This window comes from Heterobasidion irregulare (genome assembly GCF_000320585.1).
Source record: "Heterobasidion irregulare TC 32-1 unplaced genomic scaffold scaffold_11, whole genome shotgun sequence".
Taxonomy (NCBI): Eukaryota; Fungi; Basidiomycota; class Agaricomycetes; order Russulales; family Bondarzewiaceae; genus Heterobasidion; species Heterobasidion irregulare.
Window position 1 is genome coordinate 168,374 of NW_009258207.1, and position 22,540 is coordinate 190,913.

The window sequence follows — 22,540 nt, forward strand, 5'->3', positions numbered from 1 at the left end:
TGATAGTCAGCCTCGCATCATATGTCCTATAAGCTATCCAAACGCACCATCTGCAGTCTCCCCTTCACCAAACTCTTCGCTTACCCAAATAGAAATGACAACGCCTAGTCCTTCGAGACTGCACGCCACGGTCAACTGCGACATGGGAGAGGTCAGTGCAAGTCATCATTGCATGTGCCCGATTACGATCTGAGCCATCTCCGATCCTGCCCCGCTCCCTCTTGCTTGCATATGGTGTAGGCGTTCGGGATCTACACTCTCGTACGTCTCTCTCACCCGCCTGCGTGTCCCGCAGCGGCGCTGACTGTTCTCGCTCTGCGCAGGGTGACGACGCGTCCCTGATCCAGTCCGTCCACCTCGCCAACATCGCATGCGGCTTCCACGCCTCGTGCGTCCCTCCTCTAACAGCCTTCCCGTCCTCCATCTTTACTCACCACTTTCATCATCACCATGGGGCAGTGACTTCACTGTCATGAACGACACCGTTCTCCTCGCCAAGAAGAACAGCGTGTCCATCGGTGCACACCCCTCCCTCCCAGATCTACAGGGCTTCGGCCGCCGCGAGATGGCCATTACGCCCGTGAGCATTCTCCCGATCGGTCTAGGAAAGCATTGAAACTTCAATCTGATCATGCTCTGCAGGTTGAGCTCAAGGCGTGCTTGACTTACCAAGTCGGCGCACTCTGTGGATTCCTACTCACGCAACAGCAACCTCTGAACCACGTACGTCCCCTCTCCTTCCAGTCCAGGCTATCCTTTCCTCCCTCCCCCCATCCTGAAGATATGTAGGTTAAGCTCCACGGTGCACTCTACGGCCAGACTGCGCGCGACCCTGACCTCGCGGATGCCGCTGTCTCCGTGATCCCTTCATTCTATCCGATCGCTGAGTTTTCTGGTGCGCCGTCGATCGCATTCCTCGGGCTTGCGGGTACCGAGCACCAGCGCGCTGCGCGCGACAAAAATGTGCCATTCCTTGCTGGTAAGTGTGCGACCGCATGCACTAACAAGGCCACGCTCCCGATGTCGACCTGTCAGAATGGTTTGCGGACCTTGACTACGATGCGAACGGCAAACTCATCATCACGCAGAGGCACGACCCCGTCGCGCTCGACGAGATCACCCGGCGTGTGAGTTGCCCTCCCACTCTCCTCATGCTACAGCCATGCCGACGTTGCCGCCATCGTTCTCTGCACTGTATGCGTTCATTCTCTGTTGCTTGTGCCCGCACACGCACACAGGTTGTCAACCTCCTCAAGAACCGCCTAGTTACCTCTCCGCCTGATGTCGCGCTCCCCGATGACGTTGCGGACGTGTCTATATGCGTGCACAGCGACACACCCGTGCGTCCCCCTCCATCCCCTTCCCTCCTTCTTGCACACACGCAATCATTGGCCTCGGTCTTATACCACCCAGGGCGCGGTAGACATCGCACAGAGAGTCAAGATGCTGGTGGACGCGTGGAACGCCGGCTCCTCTCTCAACCAGGAGGAAGTAGATGCGCTCATCGCGTCAACGCGCGCGGAGACGTCGAATGGAACGTCGAACGGGGCGTCGAACGGAACCTTAAAAGTCAAATACTGACCGTCAAATTCGAGTCGAGGCCGAGGAGGGAACGTCGAGGGAAGAGTGGTGCTAGGGGATGGCCAAGATTAGGTGCATGTACGATTGCAGGCCTGTTGAAGGCGTTGAGAATGTGTGTTTGGACTGGATTAAAGATGTCTAACAATCTCAAAAGTCAACGTCGCAACCTCGTCAGCAAAATAGCTCGCTGTATGACCACTCCTCTGTGATATCAATGACTTAGCCTGCCACCGTGTCGCGCTCGTTGAGAAGATCTGAGAATCTGCAACCGACAGACAACTCATCAGGACTCATCTTGCTTCGAAACCTATATTACATGTGTAGGCGGGTACCAGAGACTCCGGACTGAATCGAGTCAAGTCGGCTTCAAGCTCTTGACTGACCTTTGTCTAACACACAATGATCTGATCTTGACATATGTGAGAAGAGATATATCATGAAACATGGGCTGACTCACCCGTTGAACGATGCGGATGCGAGACGATAAAATGTGCGCTTATGTTCGGTGAGAGTGTACATGTGACGGCGAGCGGAAGGTCGATCCTTCAGGAAAATCTTCCCACGGATTGACCTGCTTTTGCATGGCGTGCAGTGCCGAACAGTTTGGGTCAAGGACTTGTTTGACGCGCATCACGAACCCGCCCTCCACCAAGCACACAAGATTTGTCTCTATTCAATACCAAACCAGCGCGCCATCGCGGTAGATGGAGAGTCAAGGGGGTCGTGAACGTTGGAATAGCCGCTCGAACTTAGACGTCGGTCGTGGAGCCCGTCAGATAAACCCCATCGTATCTGGCAAGCTTTATGATGTGGGGGCCAAAAATCAGTGTAAGTATACCCCACCCAGATGAGAGATGGTGTGTATAGTCCGGCTTATTCTGTCAATGAACATCCATCTACTTGTTCAAGGTGTGTCCCCTTGCAAACCCGTAGCACGCACGGCAACGGACTATCACATTTGTTGCGAGCTTCAAATTCGATCATTCTGAGTCATATCAGAGACTCGTACAGAAATGCAGTGCCCAGCAAGCCACCGTTGCATACTTCGATTCTTTATCTGGCTATATCCAATCCCTCAGCGCTTTGTGTCTGGCTGGGCGGCTGGTGGAGTTTCATCGCAAGACTACGACATGCCGGTCCAAAGGCCTGCTTGGTCAATCAGTGTCTCGAAAATATTTATAAGTAGCCCAGCGGTTGCTCGTGCCCACTGTTCGATCTTGATTATATGCCTTTTCTTAATGCGGAGCCGTTGGACCCGTCTTCCTACGTGTTCATTCTGTGAGCCGTCTTTCTTCTCGGTGTTTCTTCTGCGTGTGTCTCTGCGTATCTCAATAGATGTCTGTATAGGTCCGGGCTAACGCTCATTGGCACGTTCATCAGCCTCATCCTGTATGGTGTCGTCTTGATGCAGACGTATTCATATCATGTGACCTACAAAGAGTACGTTCGAACCGATGTGTGCGCGTGAATTGAGGACACTCAGGTGTAAAAATTAGTGACAAGGCGTGGCAGAAGGCCTATGTACGCCTTTGACGATGTCAGCGGTTCGTGGGCTCGGGCTGATGTCCAATACACAGGTATGGACGTTATTCGTCGTGGGCACGGTGAACATCGGGCTGGACATGGCGCACATCTACGACCATCTGGTCAACAAATTCGGTATGTCCCTCACCTCAGCCTTCTCTTGGAGCTTTGCCGATGACCCCGGATCGGGTGGTCTTAGGAGACGTTGCTGCGCAAGCAATCCCGAGCTGGTGTAACTACTTTAGCCGTATTCCTCCAATCGTTTAAGCCGACGGTACTGATTCCTATTTCTAGTTTATAAATGCGGTACATATCTGGATCCCTCACTGATTGATGCTCACGCAACTGATGTGCTCGTGACCTTTGCGCAGGCCCTTTGACAACCGTCAGCGTTTTGAGTTGTCCATGATTGACCGTGAAACTGAAACAATCACAGGGCATTATAGGGTCCATGGTCCAGTTATTTCTCGGTCGTCGAATCTGGATCCTCACCAACAGTCTCTGGGTATTCATCACGATCGTGGCGCTGGCCGCCATAGAATGCAGTGCGTAGAGCTACAATTTGCGTCGCGAGGCTTCATCATTGATAAAGATCATCCCACACAGTTGCTGCAATGGCCACAAGCGTGGCAATGTTCTGCACGCCCGACATCCTGCTCACATCTCGCATCCAGTCGACCGTCATCATCTGGCTGATCGCAACGACCATCGACGATACGCTGATCACGGTCATCCTCGTGACATTCCTGGTACGTCCTCCACGCGCGACCTCGTGTCGTCCGCAGCTGGGTCGACGAGCTCCGCCGAGTCGATGCTTTGTTTGATGATATAGAAGCGGCACAAGACCGGGTCTCCCCCGACGGACGACATCATCGACAAGATCATTCGACGTGAGTCCAACAGAGCTGCAAGCGTGCGAGGCCGCTTGGAAAGCAGAGATGACTCGAGCTGATCCTCGTTCCGTGCTCTTGCTAGTCGCCATCCAGACGGGCCTCGTCACGGCTCTGTGGGCCGTCGCAGACATTGTCTTGTACATCACCTTTGTGCGTCCCTCTCCCTCTCCTGTCCCTGTAACGCCCCCTCAGCCCATCTCTGACTGGGTCCTGCATCGTCGTTTTACTAGCCAACTGCGTAGTGAGTCCGTTCGACCGCTATCCTCGCCGTTCGGACTGCGTCTCTCACGACCGTCGATGCCGCCCGCCGCAGCTACATCGTCTTCGGCTACCCCTTGGCGGAGCTGTACATGATCTCCCTCCTCTCGAGCCTGAACTCCCGGAAAGGCTGGACGTCCTCTGTCGAGTCCACCAGATACATAGGCGGGATCAGCCGCCCCCGCACCATCGAGTTTTGCGACAGGAGCGCAGTGAGAGACGTGGGTCGCCCGCCCTATCTCATACCATTCATCGTTCCTGATCTTTTTGCCCGTCTTAGAGCGAAATCGTGCCCCGCGACGCAGCAACAGTAAAACGCCCTATCATGGTGCGTGCACTCCGTACGATCGCGCCAGCTTGCAAGTTGACCCACCAAGCCACGGATGGACGACAGACTTTTATGAGCGAAGGTTCCCAGGAAAGTAGCAGACACGAGACTCCAGCACGCGCGGAGGTATAAGCCTCAAGACGGAAGGACCACTCACATTAATCGTGAGTATGAGTTTACGCGGGATTTACTCTACACGCCATCATTTTATCGAAGCCTTCTGTCAATGTGCCACTAGAGGGTGGATGGATACACATACATTGATGCTTACAGCCAACCTCAGCGTCCGACGCCGGAAACGATTTCTGACCACGTCTGTCGAGTCGAGCCACCAGCCGACCCACCGCGTTACTGAAAAAAGGCGTACCCATTCCGACCCAAGCTGAAATAAGTAAACAAGCACCAAGTAAACAGCCAAGAAACACAGGGCGCAGCCGCCGCCGTCGACGGCGACGGGCCAAGCGGACCTCATGACAGATCGTAAAACACAAAAGCACGCCCAATGAAACCCGTGCACGAGTACACCGCCCCCCCTCCAACGCACGTACAAACGTACAGTCGTCGCTATATACACCGCTATATACACCGGCGCGCCTCACCACGTCGACGGGCCGAACGTCTTCCCGGCGGCCAACGTGCGCAGCGGCGTGCCGAGCGCGTCCGCCGTGTTCGTGTACACGGTGTTGCCCCACCACGTCTGGATCGTGTCTTTTCCGATCGCGCCGTTGAGCGGGTATTGCAGGCTGGAAGGAACGAAACGGAAGGGAGACGGGGGATCAGCGGCGGATCGAGACGACGGCCGCGAGACGCACGCACCAGAAGAAGATGATGAGCGTGCCGACGGCGTAGCCCGAGTCGAGGCCGGCGGACAGCACATCTACACGCGCGAGCGGGCGGGCGGGCGGGCGGTCAGCATCAGGAATGAACAAGATGGGCACGCGAGCGGCAACGCACAGTTGTACTTTGTCCACCAGCCGAAATGACGCCTCCGGATGACGTAGTTGAAGATAAACCCGACGATGACCCAGGGCACGTAGTTGATCGGCGTCGCGGGCGGGAGGTTGCCCGTGCCGGAGAAGATGATCGGGAAGCTGCGGCGGACAGTCAGCGTCAGCGGCGAACCAGCGAGAGAGGGCGGAGGGGAGGCAGACGCACTTGAGGTACTTGAGGATCGGGAAGCGCCACTTCTTGTGCACGACCCACTGGATGACGGGCGCGAGCGCGCCGATGAGGAAGAAGAACAGCAGCGCGCTGCGGAACCGAGCGCGATCAGCGATGAACACAGGGCGGGCGGGCAGGCGAGGAAACGCACTAGTAAATCTGTCCGTGCGAGAACTGGCGCGCGGGCCCGATGACACCCCACTACAAGCCACGACCGAGCGCGCGTCAGCCGACCGAGGCCCCGCACGAGCACGAGCAGCGGGAGGGTCCACTCACGATGATCGACGCCGTGCCAAACACCTGCGTGCTGGGGCAAATAAACCCATCCGGCTGGTCCGACGAGCACATATCCTCGATATTCGTGAACAGCCACGCCTGCACGCCGAGCTGCACGGTGCCCGCGATGACGGTCGCCACGACCTGGCAGAAGAACATCGGGCGCGGGGGCACCTTCATGTAGTGCGCGAGCTTGAAGTCCTGCGTGAACTGCAGCGCCTGCGCCATCGTGATGTACCCCCACGTCTTGAACATCATCATCGCGATCGGCCGCCCCGGCAGTGCGTACCCGATGATGAGCTCCGTGATCACGTTCAGCCCGACCTGCTGGTTCGTGATCGCCTGGATGATCCCGATCGGCACGGTGTAGAAGAAGGCTGCGCGGGCGTGGGGGTCAGCCGCAGCGCGCGGGCGGGAGAGGATGGGCGGGAGACGCACCGACTACAAGCGAGAGGACAAAGGCCCATACGGGGAACTGGGTGTCCCACACCTCGATGGCGACGACACCAAACACGAACATGCTCACTGCGCGCCGACGACGACGACGACGACGACATCAAAACAAACAAGTCAGCCCCCGCCCACGGCGCGCAAACAGCAGCGGCACTCACGAAACACGAGCGCATACCACCAGTCCGGCACCTGCGGGTACACGCTCATCAGGCGCGCGTGTATATCCGGCTGCTCGCTCAAGCTGCGGCGCGCCTGCGTCCAGATCTGCTTGCGGTAGTAGAGGAAGATGTGCGTGAGCGTCGCGGGGATCGACGCGAACGACAGCCCGTACGAGATCGCGAACGCGGTCGAGATGAAGAGCGGGCTGTACGCCTTGTACGCCGCCTCGTCGATCGTCGCCTGCGAGGTGAGGATGCGCGAGACGTTGTACGCGTGGCCCGTGTTGTCGAACGAGCCGCGCGAGACGATCGGCATGTACTGCGCGTACCAGATGTTCTTGTACTGTGGGGCGGGGCGACGGGCGAGGTGAATCTGGGGGCGAAGAAAGAGGAGCGAGGGGAACACGCACGTAGAGGATGGGCGTGAGGAACCAGTAGAAGAACACCAAGCTGATGCCGACGTTCGCAGCCGCCCACCAGGGCACGGGAAGCCTGCGATCGCCGCCGTCAGCCTACGGAGGACGCAGGGCAGAAGGAAAAAAGGGGCACGCACGGGCTGTTGTTGTACGCGATGTTCGCCCAGTCGAACGTGACGAGGCCCATCGCGAGACCGTGCTGGTACCCGAAAAGCTGGTTCACTTTCTGCTCGCGCGACGCATGGGTGAGCGCCCAATCCCGTCAGACACGAAAAAATAGAAAGCACGCACGATGTTATTCGGCGCGATCCATGTGACCTATAGATCACCACTCAACGTCAATCGTCCGTCTTCGAGAAGCAGAGCGCGCAGAAGCGAGCGGACGCACCCACGAGAACGTGCTCAGCGCCGTGAACAAGTACGTCGGCAGGAAGTCTAGACCACACGACGCCGCGGAATAAAAGCCACCAGTCAGCGACCGCGCGAAACAGGCGGCACGACCGCCGCGGAACACGCACTGTAGATAACGTATCCCACGAAGATGTACACGAAGAAGCGCTCGCGCGACATGCCGCCGTGCGCGCCGGTGCCGGCGGTGTGGGAGTGGTGCAGCGTGTTGAAGAGCGCGCAGGTGACGAGGTTCGCGGGCCAGACTGCTCGACGAGGCCAGGCGGGACAGGGCGCGAGAGCGGAAATGACGTGAGAATCACACGGGGATAGAGCGGAACATAAGGTGGGAAGGAACAAAAATAGAGTGCGGCAGTGAGCAAAAGCAGAAATCAGAGAACAGGGGGAAGGACGGAACGGGGTGAGACGCACTCATTGACGGCGGGGAGACGAGGAAGCGCTTGCATATTCCGCCGATGGAGAAGCCGATGAGCTGGGTGGACATCACGACGAGCCACTGGTCTGCTCGCGCGCCGCATCGTCAGTTCTCCGAACAATAAACACAGAGAGAGAGAGAGAGGCGCGACGCACAGCCAAAGTTGTACGTCTGGTTGTAATACACGCGCTGCACGGCGATGATGTCCGTCTGCGCGCGCGACGCGAAAGCAAAAGCAAAAAAGCGAAGGGTCAGTCAACGCGTGCGGAGTGGACGGGGGGCACGGCAGCACGCACCGCGTACGCGCTCTGAGCGCCAACGCCGGCCATGATGGTGATGATGACGTGCTCCTTGACGGTGAACGGGCCCGGGTTGATGGACACGCCAAAAATACGCGCGTTGGGGAGCGCGTACGCCCAAAGCTTGCACAGCGGGAACGTGAGCAGCTGCGGTACGATCTATACGCGTGCACAAATGCCAACAAAATTCAACAATAGAGATAAAACCCCGTTCGGTCAGCGCGCTGAACGGAGGGGCCGCCGCCGCAGCGAGGGACGGGAGGGCGCGCGCACCTGGGTGATGTTGACGGACGGGTAGCGGAAGAAGAAGAATTGGTTGACGCCGGGGATGATGATCGCCCAGAGGATGCCAATGACCCAGGCGCGGAAGGTGCTCGCGGGCATGGACGGGTCGTCGGTGTTGGCGACCGCGGAGCGGACCTCGGGGTACGGGGACTCGTCCTCTGTGACGAGAAGGAGGGGGAGAGGATGAGGGGAGAGGGGAGAGGAGATAGCGGGGGAGGGGGTGCTTACCGAGGGCACCGGCTGCCTCGTCGTAGTTGGGGTCCTCAAAGTCATGCACGGGAGTCGCCTATCACGCACGCACGGCCGCACGAACGTCCCATCCCACACCGTCAGCCAAACGTCGACACGCAAAAAAAAACCACCCCGCAGAAAAGCGAACGAACGAACGGCGAACGCACCTCCTGATCGTAATCGCTGCCCGCCTTTTCGGGGTCGCCGTTCCCCGCGCCGAGGGCGCTCTTGTCGTTCTCGAGCGAGGCGGACGAGTGCGCCGAGGGCGGGGCTGCTGCTAGGGACGCCATTTAGACGCGAGGGTGGGGGTGTGCCTGCGGATGCGGTCCAGGGAGCAGCGCTCAGATGGGGCTGAGGCTGCTGGGTGCTCGATGAGCGGACGTCGCGCGGACGGGAGAGGGGGGGGGAGCAGGAGGGGGAGCAGGAGCGAGAGCAGGGGGGCACGGGGGAGGGCGCGACGAGCGGCGGAAGGGGGGTATTTAAGCAGAAACGCACATGAGCATGGGCGCGAGGATGGGTGCGCGCGGTGCAGGGCTTCACAGAGGGAATAGAATTAGCGATAGCGTCGTGCGCGGGGGCGGTGGTCGGAACGCAGCACCGATAGCTGTCACCACGGCGCGTTCCTATGCCGATAACCTTCCAGTCTCGACGCCGGCCGTCAGCACCAGCACCAGCAGCATGTGCCCGCACGCGCCAGCCCAGGGGGCCGTGCACGATAAGCAGCCAGCTCGCGGACGTGCGAACGCGGGGGATATCAGCATCTGCGCGGTGGAGAAGCCAAGAACCTCTTCGGCCTTCCGATACGCCAGTCCACACGCACACCCGGGGTTGCTCCATTGCCTAGCGATGGGCTGCGCGGTCCCCCAAGTACATTCGCGACCTCTCGCCAGACGGCGAGTCTGGAGGGTCGCTGGTGGCCGCACACCACGACCGCGGTACCGCCCCAGCGACACCAGCCCCAGGCACGCTCTCCCTGGCCCCCGAACCGAGCCGACCGCGCCACGAACCAGTCAGCCCGCCCGAGATCCCGAGTCCCGCACACGATCGCCGCACGATCGCTGGGCGCGCTGCTTGGCAGATCGCCATGTGCTTCGCTCAGTGTAGCCCAGTATACCCAGCTACAGCCCACTACGTGCCCCGCCGCTCACCAGTCCCTCACTGTCTCGTCTGCATCCCAGAGCCGCACGATCAAACGTCTACCACCAGCTACCACCTGCCGCGGCCGAGCTAACCCCGCCTCACACCCGACATCCGACTGAAGCCGAAGAAACACGCCTCCGTGCGCCTCCGCTCCAACATCCTCAGACGATGTACGCACGCGTTCCGTACGTCGTCGCGCGCCCATCTGTCACGCGAAGCGCGCCGTCGCCGTCGGGCACGCTCCAAAACATACGCCCGTCACGTTTCGCCGAGCACCAAGTGATGTCCCGCCTGCTACAAGCACTTACGTACAAGAGCCCAGTGCCACTCCTACCAGCTACTACCGTACCTACTGCATACCGCGTCACCACTGTTTTTCACGTGCCCGATGGACCAAGCCAGCAGCTACTCGACAATCGAGCCAGATCGGATCGCACGGCTCGGCTCGGCTCGACTCGCGCGATCGCAGGATCGCCCGCTTATGGTCATCAATTTTCGAAATGCAAAAATCCTGCGTGCATCCCAGCCGCATTCCATTGGGGAAAACCGATCGCGCCGGCGCACCGGGCATCTCGCGCGCGTGATCGGTTTGCCGAGATAGTGGCCGGCTGGCCGTGGGCACTCGTCCAACGCCGACCTACTACGATACAACGTACACCGACTCGCCGAGGCGACTCGACAAGAAGACGCATGCATTGACGATACTCTGATGTATGGAACCATCGCAACCCCTGCTTGAGCTCCGTAAAAAGACGCGACGCGGCGCAGCGCGGCGCAGCTCGCATCTATTAATAAAACCTAGCCCACCGTCGCCGAGCGTGGTACGCCGCTTCTGAGAACCGCCGTCTTGCAGCCTTACGTCGAGACCCGCCCGTATTCTGATTCTGACACCATCGCGCATGACGCCCTCGCATGTGGCCCTTCCCCCACCTCCGCCCCCCCCCTCCCGCGGAGAGCAGAGCCCCTGCGCGACTCGCACACACAGCACGTCTCCGCATCCACGCTAACACTGAAGCAGGCGACCCACCCGTCCACCCGGCACACCGACGCCCCGAAGCCCCGAGGACGCCAGGGCACGCCAGATAGGCGCCGCACCCACCTGTAACGTATGCGAAGCACGGTGCGTCACTCGATGCAGCATTGATGACGTTTCTGTCACCGGCGTGGGTACGGTCGCTTGCCCACCCGCGCGCGTGCCCGTCCAGGAGCCGCGCGATGGCGCACGATCGCGCACGATGGCGTTCGCGCAGCCGCCGCTCATGGCGTATGATAGCGTACGATGCATCATACACGACGTCCACGTGCGTCCGTGCGCCCCGCAAAAAGACACGACGCGGGCCCTCCGAACCCACGCCCCCAAGGAACTCCCACGGAACTCCCAAGCAATCCCAAGCAAGCCCAAGACATCTGCACATTACGCGTGCTGGCGAGCAGGTGCGCACCGGAATTCGCTTCGGCCACGACCACGACGGGCGCCACATGCGCGCCTTCCCTTGGATCAGACAAATGAGAAAACAAACGAACCGATGAGCGAACGAGCCGCCGCAGCCGCCAGCCCCTCGACGTCGACTTTGAGGCCCTCGACCGCGACTGTCGCCCTGTCGGTCCAGACGGCAGACGCAGGCAGCTAGCGGTACGCAGGGACACCGCGGTGGTCCGTCCTGGGTCCGATTTCTGCACGTAACACTCGCCTATCATTCACCTTTACGAGGGCTTCTTAGCACCGTTTGACACCGGGCGCGGCCGAGCGTGGGGGCAGGTGCCGCCCAACGCTGACACTCGGACCCCGCGAGCTGACACGACCGCATGTCCTCACGCCCACTGAGGCATGACCTGGCATGATGGGTGTACGTGAGATCTCGAGATCTTGAGGGCATGAGGAGCGTTTTTTTTGCATTGCGATTGCGATTGCGATTGCGGACGAGGGAGAGGCTCGTCCCAGGCACGGACGGGCGGTAGAAAGGGGGGCGCCGTGTGCGTGGTGCGTGTCTATCCGCCGCGCCCGCGTCTGCGTCTGCTCGTGCCCGACGAGCAAGGCGCCCCAACTAAATAGCCATGCTCGATGCTCGAATAATCATGAGTAGAAGAGCAGTCGGTGCGATGAACACGGGTTCCTTGATGGATTGACGTACCATCAGCCGTCGCAAGCACGTCTGAGACTCGACGACCGACGACCATCTCAGCTCCCGCGAGCGCCACCATCATCCATCACACGTCACGACGCAACCCAGAACAAAAAAACAAACAAGATAACCAACCACCAACAGGACGGTACTCAGGACGTCCATATCCAGAATGCGCAAGTCCAAGATCTGACACTTATCGCGAACCATCGCAACCTGTCGTCGTCGCTCTTTCGCCCCACCTCCTGCTGCTGCTGCGCACGCACACCACGACCCATCTCCAAGAGGGAGTGAGAAAGGAACGAGCGCAAAAGGGAGGGGCGCTGCGTCTGCACCACATGGTCCTATCAGTACCGGGAGGAGCCACGGAACGAGCGCAGGCGCCACGACCTCCTGAAGGCCTGCAATCCTGCAGGCGATCGGCCGACGGTATCCCGCACGCCATAATTCCGTCGAGCCCTCCGCCACGACATACGACCCGCGATCGAGACGGCCGCCGCCGACGAAGCCGTGTCCACCCCTGCCAACTTTGCCCCATTTATGTCAACAATGACCCAACAAGTCAATGAGCAATGGCCAACCAATACAGCCAGCACGCACGCCCGTCGAGTCGAGAGGGCAGCCCTTGGGTAGATCTAGCCAAGGCCAAGAACACGCTCAGCATTCGCTGCGCACAAAATAAGCTTTTTGAGCTCAACGTCAACGCCCAAGACTGCTAAAGCGCTGTCGTCATATTGAAGTTGCCAATCGCCGTGGCGCGATCGATCGAAGACGGCCAAGGCGTGAGTCTGCCCGAATCCGCAGACACCGAGCTGCACCGGACGGGGCGCCAAGGAAGTCCACGGTGGAGAAAAAGAGAGGGCACGGGCACAAGAAACAGATAGAGAAGAAAAAGAAAAAGAACAGGAACAGAAGCAGAAAACAGCAGGTGCGTGGAAACGAAAGGACAAGTTCGTCGCGGGAAATTGAACACTGCAAGCTGCAGACTCGAAGGCTCCCCTACATCGGCGGCACGCCCCTCCATCCTCCGACGAATGCACAAAAATCGATATAGACCTCATGTATGCGCATACACGGACTCTACCGAGTAAAATACAAGGTGGAAATGGCACTCACAAACAGCCCAGAGGGTTTGGACGTCTCCCGTCACACATCACGCCTCTAGCTGAACGAAAGAGACAGATAAGAGCAGAGCCGGCGTGTAATGTACATCGTGGAGTGGGATACGGCGCCACGGCACAGGACAACACGATGCGGGGCGATGGGCAGCGGTGGGGTGGGGTATGCGACGGATGAGCGTGGTTATCGACTGGAAGATGTGGGTCAGCAGCCCCGGCGGGTCAAGGGATGGGCGACAGCAGATGATGCTGGGGCATGATGCGGAAGGGTTTGTTCTGCGTGGAGAGGACGGATGGGCGTGTGGAGGGACGAGGGTCGGGAGCGGGTCAAGAGATGAGGGTAGAAGGGTCGAGCCAGAGGCGGATCATTGGACGAGGATGCGCACGGCCATGGCGACGCAGGCGAGGGCGACGTAAGGCGAGAGGCGCTCACCTGCGTGTTTCGTCATGTCATGGCCGCATATGTGCGCGTCATACACGTCCGATCGACCGTGCGAGAGAGTGTGTGTATGCACATCAAGCCGTGCGGATGGATGCGTGGACGGGTCAGAAACGTCAGCCGTCTAGTGCCGCGAACAAAAGCAGACGAGACGACGCACCGATGCGCGCCGACATGAAGAAGAGACCCAGAAACCTGTACAGCGCGCGCATATGTTAGTCGGACGAAACAGCGAAGCGGAACATAATGAAACGAAACGGGGCCAGAACAAGAGAATAGCGACAGTACACAAACTGGGCGATGAAGGGAGAGGGAGACGGAACCAACGAAAGGATGAGATTGACGCACCCGTCCTTGTTCCTATCAATGAGGCGTGGTGCGACGGCGCGTGCGTAGGTGCAGGTGCAGACGAGCAGGAGGACGACTAGGAGGAGGGACTGAAAGTTGAATAGCGCAGACTGTGGGCACCGCGAGTCATGGAGGAGCAGAGCAGAACAGTGAGCAAACCGAGAACCGATGAGGATGGGGATAAAAGGAAGAGAGACGTACCATTGGCTGTTGCACACGGATGGAGAGGGGAATGGGGCGTCGAGGCAACGGTGACGGTCAGCCATCTGGCCACGTGGCCAATTGCATACTTGCGGGCGTCCGCCACCCTGCTCTAGACTGAAGCGAGAGATGAGTTCAGCTCTTTTGGCGCACATTTGGACGTCGAGGTCAGTATCGCCGACGTGGACCACAACCTCAGATGCTATCAGAAGGTGCAATGGGCCAGGGAGAATCTGTGGAAGTTGACTAGGGGTATTGGAGAACGCGATTGATACTACTACAATACACTATGGATATATTTAAAATAATTAAACAAACAACAAACCACAGCAACCCGATAGAATGTGAAGCACGGCGCTCGCACTCGCACATCACAGCATAGCACACGACCACATACGGACGCACTGCGCTCTACGCCGCCCGCCGCCGCCTCTACGCCTAGTGCTCCCCGGTCTCCCAACCGTCCTAGCCGCGTTCCGCCGCGTACAACGCGCTGGCACTGCGCTGCGCCGTGCGCTCGACAACACTTGTCCCATCGCGGAAGCGCGTGCGGAAGAGTACGTTCGCGTTCGTGAACAGGCCCTCCTTGAGCGAGACGACGATGAACTGCGCGCCGCGGAAGCGCGTGCGGAAGAGGGTGCCAATGTGTTGCGTGTGCGACAGGTCAAGCGCGGCGTCGATCTCGTCGAGGATGTAGACTGGTGCTGGCTTAAACTGCAGGAGCGCCAGGATGAGGGAGAGCGCGATGAGCGAGCTAGAGTGGTGTCAATGAAATTCGGAGGGGTGAGAGATAGGCAATCGGACCGTTAGTATTGTGTAAGGAACGCGGCAGGGGCCAGGGCATCATGGAAGCCAGAGGCACAGAGAGTAGACATACCGTTGGCCGCCGCTCAGTTCCGTCAAACTCTGCTTCCACACGGTGCCCAGCCGGATCTTAATCTCGAGGCCGTCCATGAGGTCCTGTCCCTCTGGCGGCTGCAGCTTCGCAAAATTGCCCGGGAGCAATTCTGCAAAGATGTCGCCAAAATCGCTAGATTATCCGAAAAGAAACAGAGGCATCAGTGCCTGGGTTTACATCAAAGGGGGGCGGAGATATGGGGAGAAGGGGGAGAAAGACGCACCCGTTGACCTTCTCCCACGTTTTTTGCAGCGCATCGCGCTTGTACCGGTCGAGCTCCTCGATTGTCTGCTCGATCTTTTCCTTGTCCTTCATCACTGTCGTGAGCATCTTGTTCAGCGCTGTTTCACGTTTCTCGACACTGTGCATCGATCAATCAGACTGAGCAGGTCCATCGAGAAGGAATGATGAATGAGACGATTACCTGTCGATCATGTTGATTACCTTCGGGTTCACTTTTTTCTTCATTCCGCGTTGCTGCTGTTCGAGTTCCGTAGCCTTGTCCCGCAGCGCGCCGATGTCTACCGACTTGAAATCGTACTGTGAGCCAGCTTTGCCGAATAGACTGTACAACACATTAGCGAACCACGTGCATCTGAGAGAATATATATATATTCTCACTGGCTCTCCTCCGCGATCCAATCATACTGCTTCTCTAGGTTCGAGACACTTGTAAGCGCGCTAGCCTTCTCTTTGGCAAGCGTCTGCACGTCGTGCTCGAGCTTTTTGAGCACCAGCTCGACGTCGACGACCGCTTGCTTTTTCGCTTTGATCGCCTCCTCAAGCTCGCGCAGCTCAGTGTCGAAGCGTGTCAGGGTGGCCTTTTCTTCTAACAGCTTGGCCTCGGCCTTGGCATGGGCGGCCTGCAAGGAGACGATGGGGTTGGTACGCGCAGTCATTATCAAGATGAAAGAGGCTTACGACGCTGCTCGCGACGCTGTCATTAAGCGTTGCTAGCTCCTTATGGAGCTTTCGAACGGCTCTCTTCGCTTCCTCAACAGCTTGGATCGAGCTATTGATGTCCTTCTCGAGTTGCTCTGCATGGCGCCATCAGTTGATCTATTCGCTTGAGAATCATCCGGTACACACCCAGTTCGAGAGCGGCAGTCTGCATATCTCTTTGTCGTGTCTTGACAACGACAGATTGCTTCTGCAAAGCAGCCTTCTGTTTTAAGATTTCTGTCTATAACAATGTCATTTTGTTTGGAATTCGATGTCAACTCAGGACGAGATAGGCAGACCTTGAGTTCCTCCGTTTTGCCCTCTTTGTTGTTCTTGAACTCATCCATGTCCTTCTCGAGCTTCTTACATTCAGCCTTCTCAGCCTTTTGCTTGTCCTTTGCGCTCTGGACTGCTGCCTCAAGATCGGTGATGGTTTTCCTCAGCTGTTCCATTTGAGCGCCAACCTGTGTCCCAAAAAGCCGTCAGCCTCACTCTTCCGAATCAGAGCTCTATGCATACCCTATTAGCGTTGCTTCCCTGGACTTGCTCTTCCAGTAGATGCAGCTCGTGCTCTTTGATCTCGAGACCTTCCATAAGCCGCCTCCAATTTGCCCGCACTTGCTGTCCCCTTTGTTCCTCAGCCTCGAGCGCATCACACCGCTCTTTCGCTTGAGTGAGCTTTTTCTCCGCGGCAAGGAGCTGCTGCACGTTGACGAGCAGGCCGCTACCGCTGGGCGCGGATCCGCCGCTCAAGGTGCCAGAAGGGTCGTACACATCGCCATCGAGCGTCACCGAGCGCACGCCACCGACATCGCGCGAGAACGTCACGATTTTAGCGGACTCGGCATCATCACAGATGAGAGTACTGCCAAAGACGTGCACCATGGCGTTGGCAACTTCGTCGGGGTAGCCGACTAGAGAGAGAGCTAAATGGACTTTGCCTGGTGCGAGCCTAGACGCTGCGTTCAATTTCTAGACGATTTCGTGAGCCGGAGACATTGCAGGGAGGTTATAAGTAAGTTCTACCTGGGGAGGTAGCGAATACGTGCTGATCTTGTTCAATGGGATGATTGTGACGCGTTGCTTCAGCTTGCCTCGCTGTAGGAGCTCGGTGCCGACACGTTCATCTTCGACGACAACGTTGTATAGTTTCGCACCAGCGGTAATCTCGAGTGCGGTCGACTTATTGTAGTCTTTTTGCTGCAGTTCGATCAGCGACGCGACAAGGCCCTTGACTTTGCGCGTGTCGAAATTCGGAGACGGAAGTGAGTAGTTGAAGTCCAGCCGCGAAAGACGCTGCTTCACCGCGTCTCTTTCCTGTTCGCATATGTTCAAAATGTCAGGACAAATGTGCATAAATGCTGCCATACCTCGGTGGCTTGCCTCAACTCCATCTTGGCTGTTCGGAGCGCGGCTTCATGCTCCTGCTCCTTTTCAGCGGACCATCCACACTCTTTGACCTTGCGTCTATACTTTTCCGCCTCCAACTTCAACGATTCAATTTTCTTTGCCCCGTCGCCTGCCTCCTTCTCGACCTCTTTCCATCTTGCCTCTAGCGCTTTGAGTTCCTTCTGGCTCATGCTAAGCTTCACGCGACTTTGCTCCTCTTCTGCAGTTGCTTGTGCGAGGCGTGCTCTCGCATCCGCGAGCTGGCCCATGTACCCACCGCCTGTGGTGTTCGAGTTGCTATTGGTGAGGCCGGTGAGCAGAGTTTGCAGAAGGTCCTCCAAGTTAGAAAGCGCGTTCTGCGTCGCCGTGTGCATCTCCTTCACTTGTCCGTAGGAAGCTTCGAGCTCCGCCACCTGCACCTTCTTCTGGGCTAGGGAATCCTCTAGCTGAGACGAACAAAACTCAGTTTCAAAAGAGACAAATCAAGTGTAGACGGCTCACTTCTTTCTGCTCGTCTTCCAGCTTCGCCACCTTACCCTCCTCGTCTGCGATCGTCCCATTCTTGATCTCCACCTGCGTGCGAACCTTGACCAGCGTCTTCTCGAGCTCTGCGACCTCCTCCTCGAGCTTCTTAAACTTGCCGCCTTTCTTCAGTTCTTTATCTCGCTGCGCCCGCACCGATGCTGCATCTTGCTCTGCCGCCTCGCCCTCATTCGCCAACCGGTCCTTCTCTTTTTCTTTCTTCGCAGCCTCCTTCTCCTTTTCCTTGATCTCCAACTGCTTGTTTTCTACGCGCCTGTTGTGTTCTGTCCACTCCCATGCGCGGAGCAGGTGGCCAATGCGCTCGAGTTCGGAGCATGTTTTCTGCCACTGGAGGAAGGAGCGCTTTTCGGCCCGCAGGGTGTCAAGCTTCGGAGCGATCTCTTCTTGTAAAAGGGAAGTGATCTCCTCGACGCGTTTCTCTTTCTTTCCCATAGTCTTTATAGCTTTATCTTTCCGTTCCTCGAACATGCGCGTCCCAGCTGCCTCCTCTACCATACCCAAAATTTCTTGCGGCCGCATATTCAGAACCTGTTGACACCGTGAATCGTAACGCGTGACAGAGGTGGGTATGACGAACCTTCGTGATCCGACCCTGCATGATCAAAAAGTTGGGGTTGTTGATGTTAAGCTGTACACTCTGGAACAGGGTCTGGATGGTATGCTGCTGGGACTTGTGGCCGTTGAGGAGATATTTCGAAATATTCGGGAGCGCGATCTGCAACACACATCACATCACACTGAAGGCTAACACATACGGCTACGTACTTGTCGTGTCACCGTGATCTGCTTGCAGTTCTCCAAACCCACAGGACTCATCGTTCTGTCAGAGTTGTCGAACACGATTGTAACGCTGGCCTTCGTGATACCGGCCTGACCACGTTTATAGATGAGGTCTTGTTGATTTTGGGCGCGCATCTAGAGATACAGGAAGCGTGTGCTTTAGCATATGTCTCCCACGAGAAGCTTGGACAGAGGAATTGTTGAGGGGGCTAGACGATTCGCGGTAGTTCACTTCAAATACCCTTACTATGAGAGCAGTACGATGCAGTTATGCTTTCGTCTAGGGTAGGCAAGAGGAACTGTGGACAATACAGAGTGTATACGCACCGAGGTCATATTGGTGATGCCCAGCACAAAGCAGATCGCGTCGAGGATGTTCGACTTTCCAGATCCATTGAGACCAGTAATGGCATTGAACGAGGTATCCCAGCCAGTAATTTGCGTCCGTACAGGGTATGACTTGAAGCCTTCCAACACGAGTTCCTCGATACGCATGGCGGACGCGGGGGTTAAGAAAGCGAGATTGCCACAGGCGCGAGGACGCGCGCGACCAAAAGCACGTGTTGCGCTAGTTACGTGAGTGTCCTGCCTGTTTTTGTGGGGTTTCCTCCCAATTTCTTCTTCTCCTTGTTAACTCGCTCTCGAAAGATCTCTGGTGCTGGCAGCGACGGATCGAGGCGCCCAAGCATTCCATCATGTCATTTTCTGACTTCGATGATTCAGACCTGACCGATCTGTCATCGGACGAAGACGACTATGTTCCGCTCGCACAAGTTACCAAGAAGGGCAAAACTCCGAGCAAAGCCACCAAGTCCAATTGCAAGGAGACGTATACCATCAAACAGGAGCTTAGGCCACCTCGCAATACACAGTATTCGGCCAGGTCGCTTTATGGTACTTCTTGAAACTGATGCGATGTCCTGTATTGTTGACTTGAATTGGCTGTAGAGCAAATCCTCGAGAGCTCCATTGATCTGGATCCTGATTATCAACGAGGTTAGATACTTCCATGCATGTCTGTCCTGACCTTGATGGTGAAGATCCCGCGACTTATTGTCTACAGATGTTGTGTGGCCCGAGACAAAGCAGATCGGCTTGATAGATTCCATCTTTCGAAATTACTACATACCTCCCGTCATCTTCTGTGAGTGATCTCTGGTTTCAACAGTCAAAACCCCATGGCAGCTGTTCACTAGCTCTTTGTAGCGGTCAGTACAACCGATGACGGGACGGAGACCCGTACATGCATTGACGGCAAGCAACGACTAACATCCATACAAAAGTGAGCGCAAATTCAAATCTCTGCCTTACAGAAAGTCATCAAACTGATCTGTACAACGGGAAAGGTTTATGGATGGTCTGGTATGTGACACTCGGCCCTTCTTTCCCAACCACGGCTTGACTATCATCATGTCCTTTCTCATAGATTCCACGCGAGTATGATTATTCTGCTCCAAATATCGAGTCCTTACTGTCAGCATTATTGATTTGTTGCAGATCGAGATTCGTGAGACATTCCGACCCTTCATCTGTATCAGATTATTGACGGATCTATAGGGTGACTGGCAAGAAGTACTGGTATAAACAGGCCGGTGCCACGAAACGAATGTGTCTCCCAAAGAGCATACGGCAGGCATTTGCCAATAAACAGATTGTTTGCGTTGAATACGACAATATTCCCGATGACCAAGAGCGAGAAATATTCCAGGTATCGTGTGTTCATCAATTCTTCTGAATCACGAATCTTCTGATCGTGTTCCAGCGAGTTCAACTTGGCGTAGCCTTGACACCTGCAGGCGAGTCTCTGATACTTTCCATCCCCTATACTCGTATCTAACATGCACGCGTTAGAACGAATGTCCGCTATAACGGGGCCGTGGCCCACCTTTATCAGGGAAATTCAATCTGAAGTTCTAGGTGAAGAAGGTTTCGGCGCGTCCCTTGACTGGGGTCAAACCCGAGGACGGGATTTTCAAGGCTTGGTGTCCATCGTCTTCATGATCGAGAAGCTACCGGCATTTGCCACCCCCGTTTCTCCGGCGCTCGACAAATGGTTGCAGCGCACCACCGCCGTGCCGGCACAGCTCCGCAAAGAGGTGCTGGACACCTTCCGGATCTTCATGACTCTGACGAAAGACAAAAAGTACAATGCGCCGTTCCACAAGCCGAGCCGGATCTCCCCTATCGAGTTCGTGATGATCGGTGTCCTCATATACTCCCACCGGACAAATCTGTCGTACACGCAGCTCTCATCCGCGGTCGAGCAGATGAGGGCCGATGTGCGCGCGAGGGAGAAGGACGTCCGTACCAACACGCGTGTCACCAAGTCTCTCTTTCAGTTCATCAGGAACAAGGTCAAGCCTGAGTCTCTTAAGAGTGATGGCAAGGGAGACAAGCCTGCGGCTACATCTGTATCTGCCCCGTCCACGGGCATGCATGCTCCAAACAAGAGGAAGCGCGTAGAATCCAGTGACGACGATGTAGAGGAGGGAGAAGAATGGGCACCCCGAGCAAGAGGAAGGCCCAAGACTACCGTCCCCGGCACTGCAGCCTCTCGACCCTCCCAAACCGGACCGTCGCAGACCACCAAGTCTTCTACCAAATCGACAGCGAAAGCTACGTCCGCTAAGACAACGAAGACATCCAAGAGTGTGAAACAAAGCCCAGCATCTTCTGTTCAACTTTCACCAATCATTCCACCTCAGCATGCTCCAGCAAGTGCAAGAGCAACCCCTGTACACAAAAGGCCACCAGTTCCGCCTCCCACAAATGCCGCTGCCCAGTCGACATCGGCGTCTGCGCCCGTCAGAGTCAAGCTCGAGCCGGACGGCGAGCCCGAGCTTTTCCCGAGCAGGCTCGCTGCTATCCGTGCAGCCAAAAACGCAGCAAGTCAGTCACCGAAGAGGTCACCCCCTACAGGGACTTCTCTACCATCTTTTAAACGGACTTCATCGACAATGGCTCCGCCGGCTTCGATTCCACCGCCCCAGTCTCCTTCCATGCCGCCTCCGATGCAACCTTCTGTGCCGCCCCCAATGCAACCTCCTATGCAACATTCTATGCAACCTTCTATGCAACCTCCTATACCTTCTTCCACGCAGCCCCCTGCTCCGCTCCCTGCGCATGTGCCTTCTACTCCCCCAGGTTCTTCTGCGGCTCCGATTTACATAAAAGAAGAGCCAATGCAAGTTCCCATACCACCTTCCTCGCCAATTGATCTCGCAAAGATCGAGGCTATCTTGGCCGCTGCCGGAATCGGTGCTGCACCCGCTCCTCAGCCTCCTGCCTATGCGCGGCGGAATGAGTCCAACGAGTCCACTCCGATGAGACCAGGTTATCCCCCGAATGGAACCCCAAATCAGAACACATGGTCTTCTCCTGCGAATTTTTCGTCCGACCAGAACAACAGCGGACCCATCTCTTTCTCGTTGCAGAACGGCCTTCAATCTCAAGGCCCTCCTGCCATCTATCTTCCGCCAAAGCCGCTCGGCGACCTGTCTCGGTCCGCTTCTTCAAATCTCAATTCACTGAAGGCATCTCCTCTGGGGCCACAGTACACATATCCGCCGGTGCGGCCCAATGGGTCCAGCTCGGGAGATCTTTCGCAGCAGCCGCCACCGCTCTCGGCGTCGTCGACGGCGTCGTTCACCGAGTATCGACGAGAGCGGTCGACGAGCCGCGAACGGGGGCGGGGTCGCCGTTACGATCGTGAGTACGACAGAGGCTACCCGCGCGGCCGCGGCCGGAGCGGCGAGCGTGGGCTCCCGCGAGAGTCTTCGCGGGGAGGGTCGTGGTACGAGAAGCGGGATCGCGACCGGGATTGGTACGAGGGCCGACACGCGGCGCACAAAGGGTGGACTCAGGCGCCGCCGCCGAGGGAGAGGGGAGGCGAGCGCGTTAATGACCGCGATCAGCACCCCGAGCGACGCAGGT

General features: G+C 57.2%; 7 protein-coding genes across 7 annotated transcripts; 4 read left to right on the forward strand and 3 right to left on the reverse strand.

The window, feature by feature from the left end:
- Positions 1 to 341: 341 nt before the first annotated feature.
- Positions 342 to 1,131, forward strand: HETIRDRAFT_328194 (uncharacterized protein; the record flags this gene model as incomplete). Its single annotated transcript, XM_009552966.1, has 4 exons — positions 342 to 388; positions 460 to 580; positions 643 to 723; positions 790 to 1,131. Coding segments are annotated over 4 exons (591 nt in total), but the record flags the coding sequence as incomplete, so codon positions are not given.
- Positions 1,132 to 2,806: 1,675 nt separating this feature from the next.
- HETIRDRAFT_105834 (uncharacterized protein) lies at positions 2,807 to 4,570 on the forward strand (the record flags this gene model as incomplete). Its single annotated transcript, XM_009552967.1, has 10 exons — positions 2,807 to 2,859; positions 2,929 to 3,021; positions 3,078 to 3,102; positions 3,159 to 3,240; positions 3,477 to 3,490; positions 3,542 to 3,650; positions 3,712 to 3,854; positions 3,938 to 3,995; positions 4,081 to 4,243; positions 4,312 to 4,570. The coding sequence occupies 10 exons, from the start codon at positions 2,807 to 2,809 to the stop codon at positions 4,568 to 4,570; spliced, it is 999 nt and encodes a 332-aa protein (XP_009551262.1).
- A 364-nt stretch (positions 4,571 to 4,934) lies between these two features.
- On the reverse strand, positions 4,935 to 8,976 carry HETIRDRAFT_156676 (oligopeptide transporter; the record flags this gene model as incomplete). Its single annotated transcript, XM_009552968.1, has 19 exons — positions 4,935 to 5,327; positions 5,401 to 5,461; positions 5,539 to 5,675; positions 5,740 to 5,835; positions 5,897 to 5,946; positions 6,022 to 6,398; positions 6,460 to 6,546; positions 6,633 to 6,975; positions 7,043 to 7,124; positions 7,186 to 7,274; positions 7,340 to 7,366; positions 7,437 to 7,483; positions 7,567 to 7,701; positions 7,868 to 7,957; positions 8,027 to 8,081; positions 8,168 to 8,329; positions 8,444 to 8,613; positions 8,684 to 8,741; positions 8,854 to 8,976. 19 exons carry the CDS (start codon positions 8,974 to 8,976, stop codon positions 5,180 to 5,182), a joined length of 2,337 nt encoding a protein of 778 aa, XP_009551263.1. The 3' UTR covers positions 4,935 to 5,179.
- Positions 8,977 to 9,181: 205 nt separating this feature from the next.
- Positions 9,182 to 11,457, forward strand: HETIRDRAFT_105836 (uncharacterized protein; the record flags this gene model as incomplete). The annotated part of the gene is made up of 5 exons (XM_009552969.1): positions 9,182 to 9,454; positions 9,531 to 9,772; positions 9,865 to 10,426; positions 10,629 to 10,927; positions 10,965 to 11,457. The coding sequence occupies 5 exons, from the start codon at positions 9,182 to 9,184 to the stop codon at positions 11,455 to 11,457; spliced, it is 1,869 nt and encodes a 622-aa protein (XP_009551264.1).
- Positions 11,458 to 13,441: 1,984 nt separating this feature from the next.
- Positions 13,442 to 13,967, reverse strand: HETIRDRAFT_28772 (uncharacterized protein; the record flags this gene model as incomplete). The annotated part of the gene is made up of 3 exons (XM_009552847.1): positions 13,442 to 13,500; positions 13,667 to 13,701; positions 13,855 to 13,967. Coding segments are annotated over 3 exons (207 nt in total), but the record flags the coding sequence as incomplete, so codon positions are not given.
- A 553-nt stretch (positions 13,968 to 14,520) lies between these two features.
- Positions 14,521 to 19,102, reverse strand: HETIRDRAFT_328115 (uncharacterized protein; the record flags this gene model as incomplete). Its single annotated transcript, XM_009552970.1, has 15 exons — positions 14,521 to 14,809; positions 14,933 to 15,085; positions 15,177 to 15,314; positions 15,378 to 15,518; positions 15,575 to 15,816; positions 15,875 to 15,990; positions 16,043 to 16,136; positions 16,195 to 16,359; positions 16,415 to 16,867; positions 16,922 to 17,212; positions 17,266 to 17,730; positions 17,786 to 18,355; positions 18,405 to 18,542; positions 18,593 to 18,742; positions 18,935 to 19,102. 15 exons carry the CDS (start codon positions 19,100 to 19,102, stop codon positions 14,521 to 14,523), a joined length of 3,573 nt encoding a protein of 1,190 aa, XP_009551265.1.
- Positions 19,103 to 19,347: 245 nt separating this feature from the next.
- HETIRDRAFT_237652 (uncharacterized protein) lies at positions 19,348 to 20,952 on the forward strand (the record flags this gene model as incomplete). Its single annotated transcript, XM_009552971.1, has 7 exons — positions 19,348 to 19,501; positions 19,556 to 19,603; positions 19,671 to 19,755; positions 19,821 to 19,889; positions 20,165 to 20,315; positions 20,370 to 20,436; positions 20,459 to 20,952. Coding segments are annotated over 7 exons (1,068 nt in total), but the record flags the coding sequence as incomplete, so codon positions are not given.
- Positions 20,953 to 22,540: the final 1,588 nt, after the last annotated feature.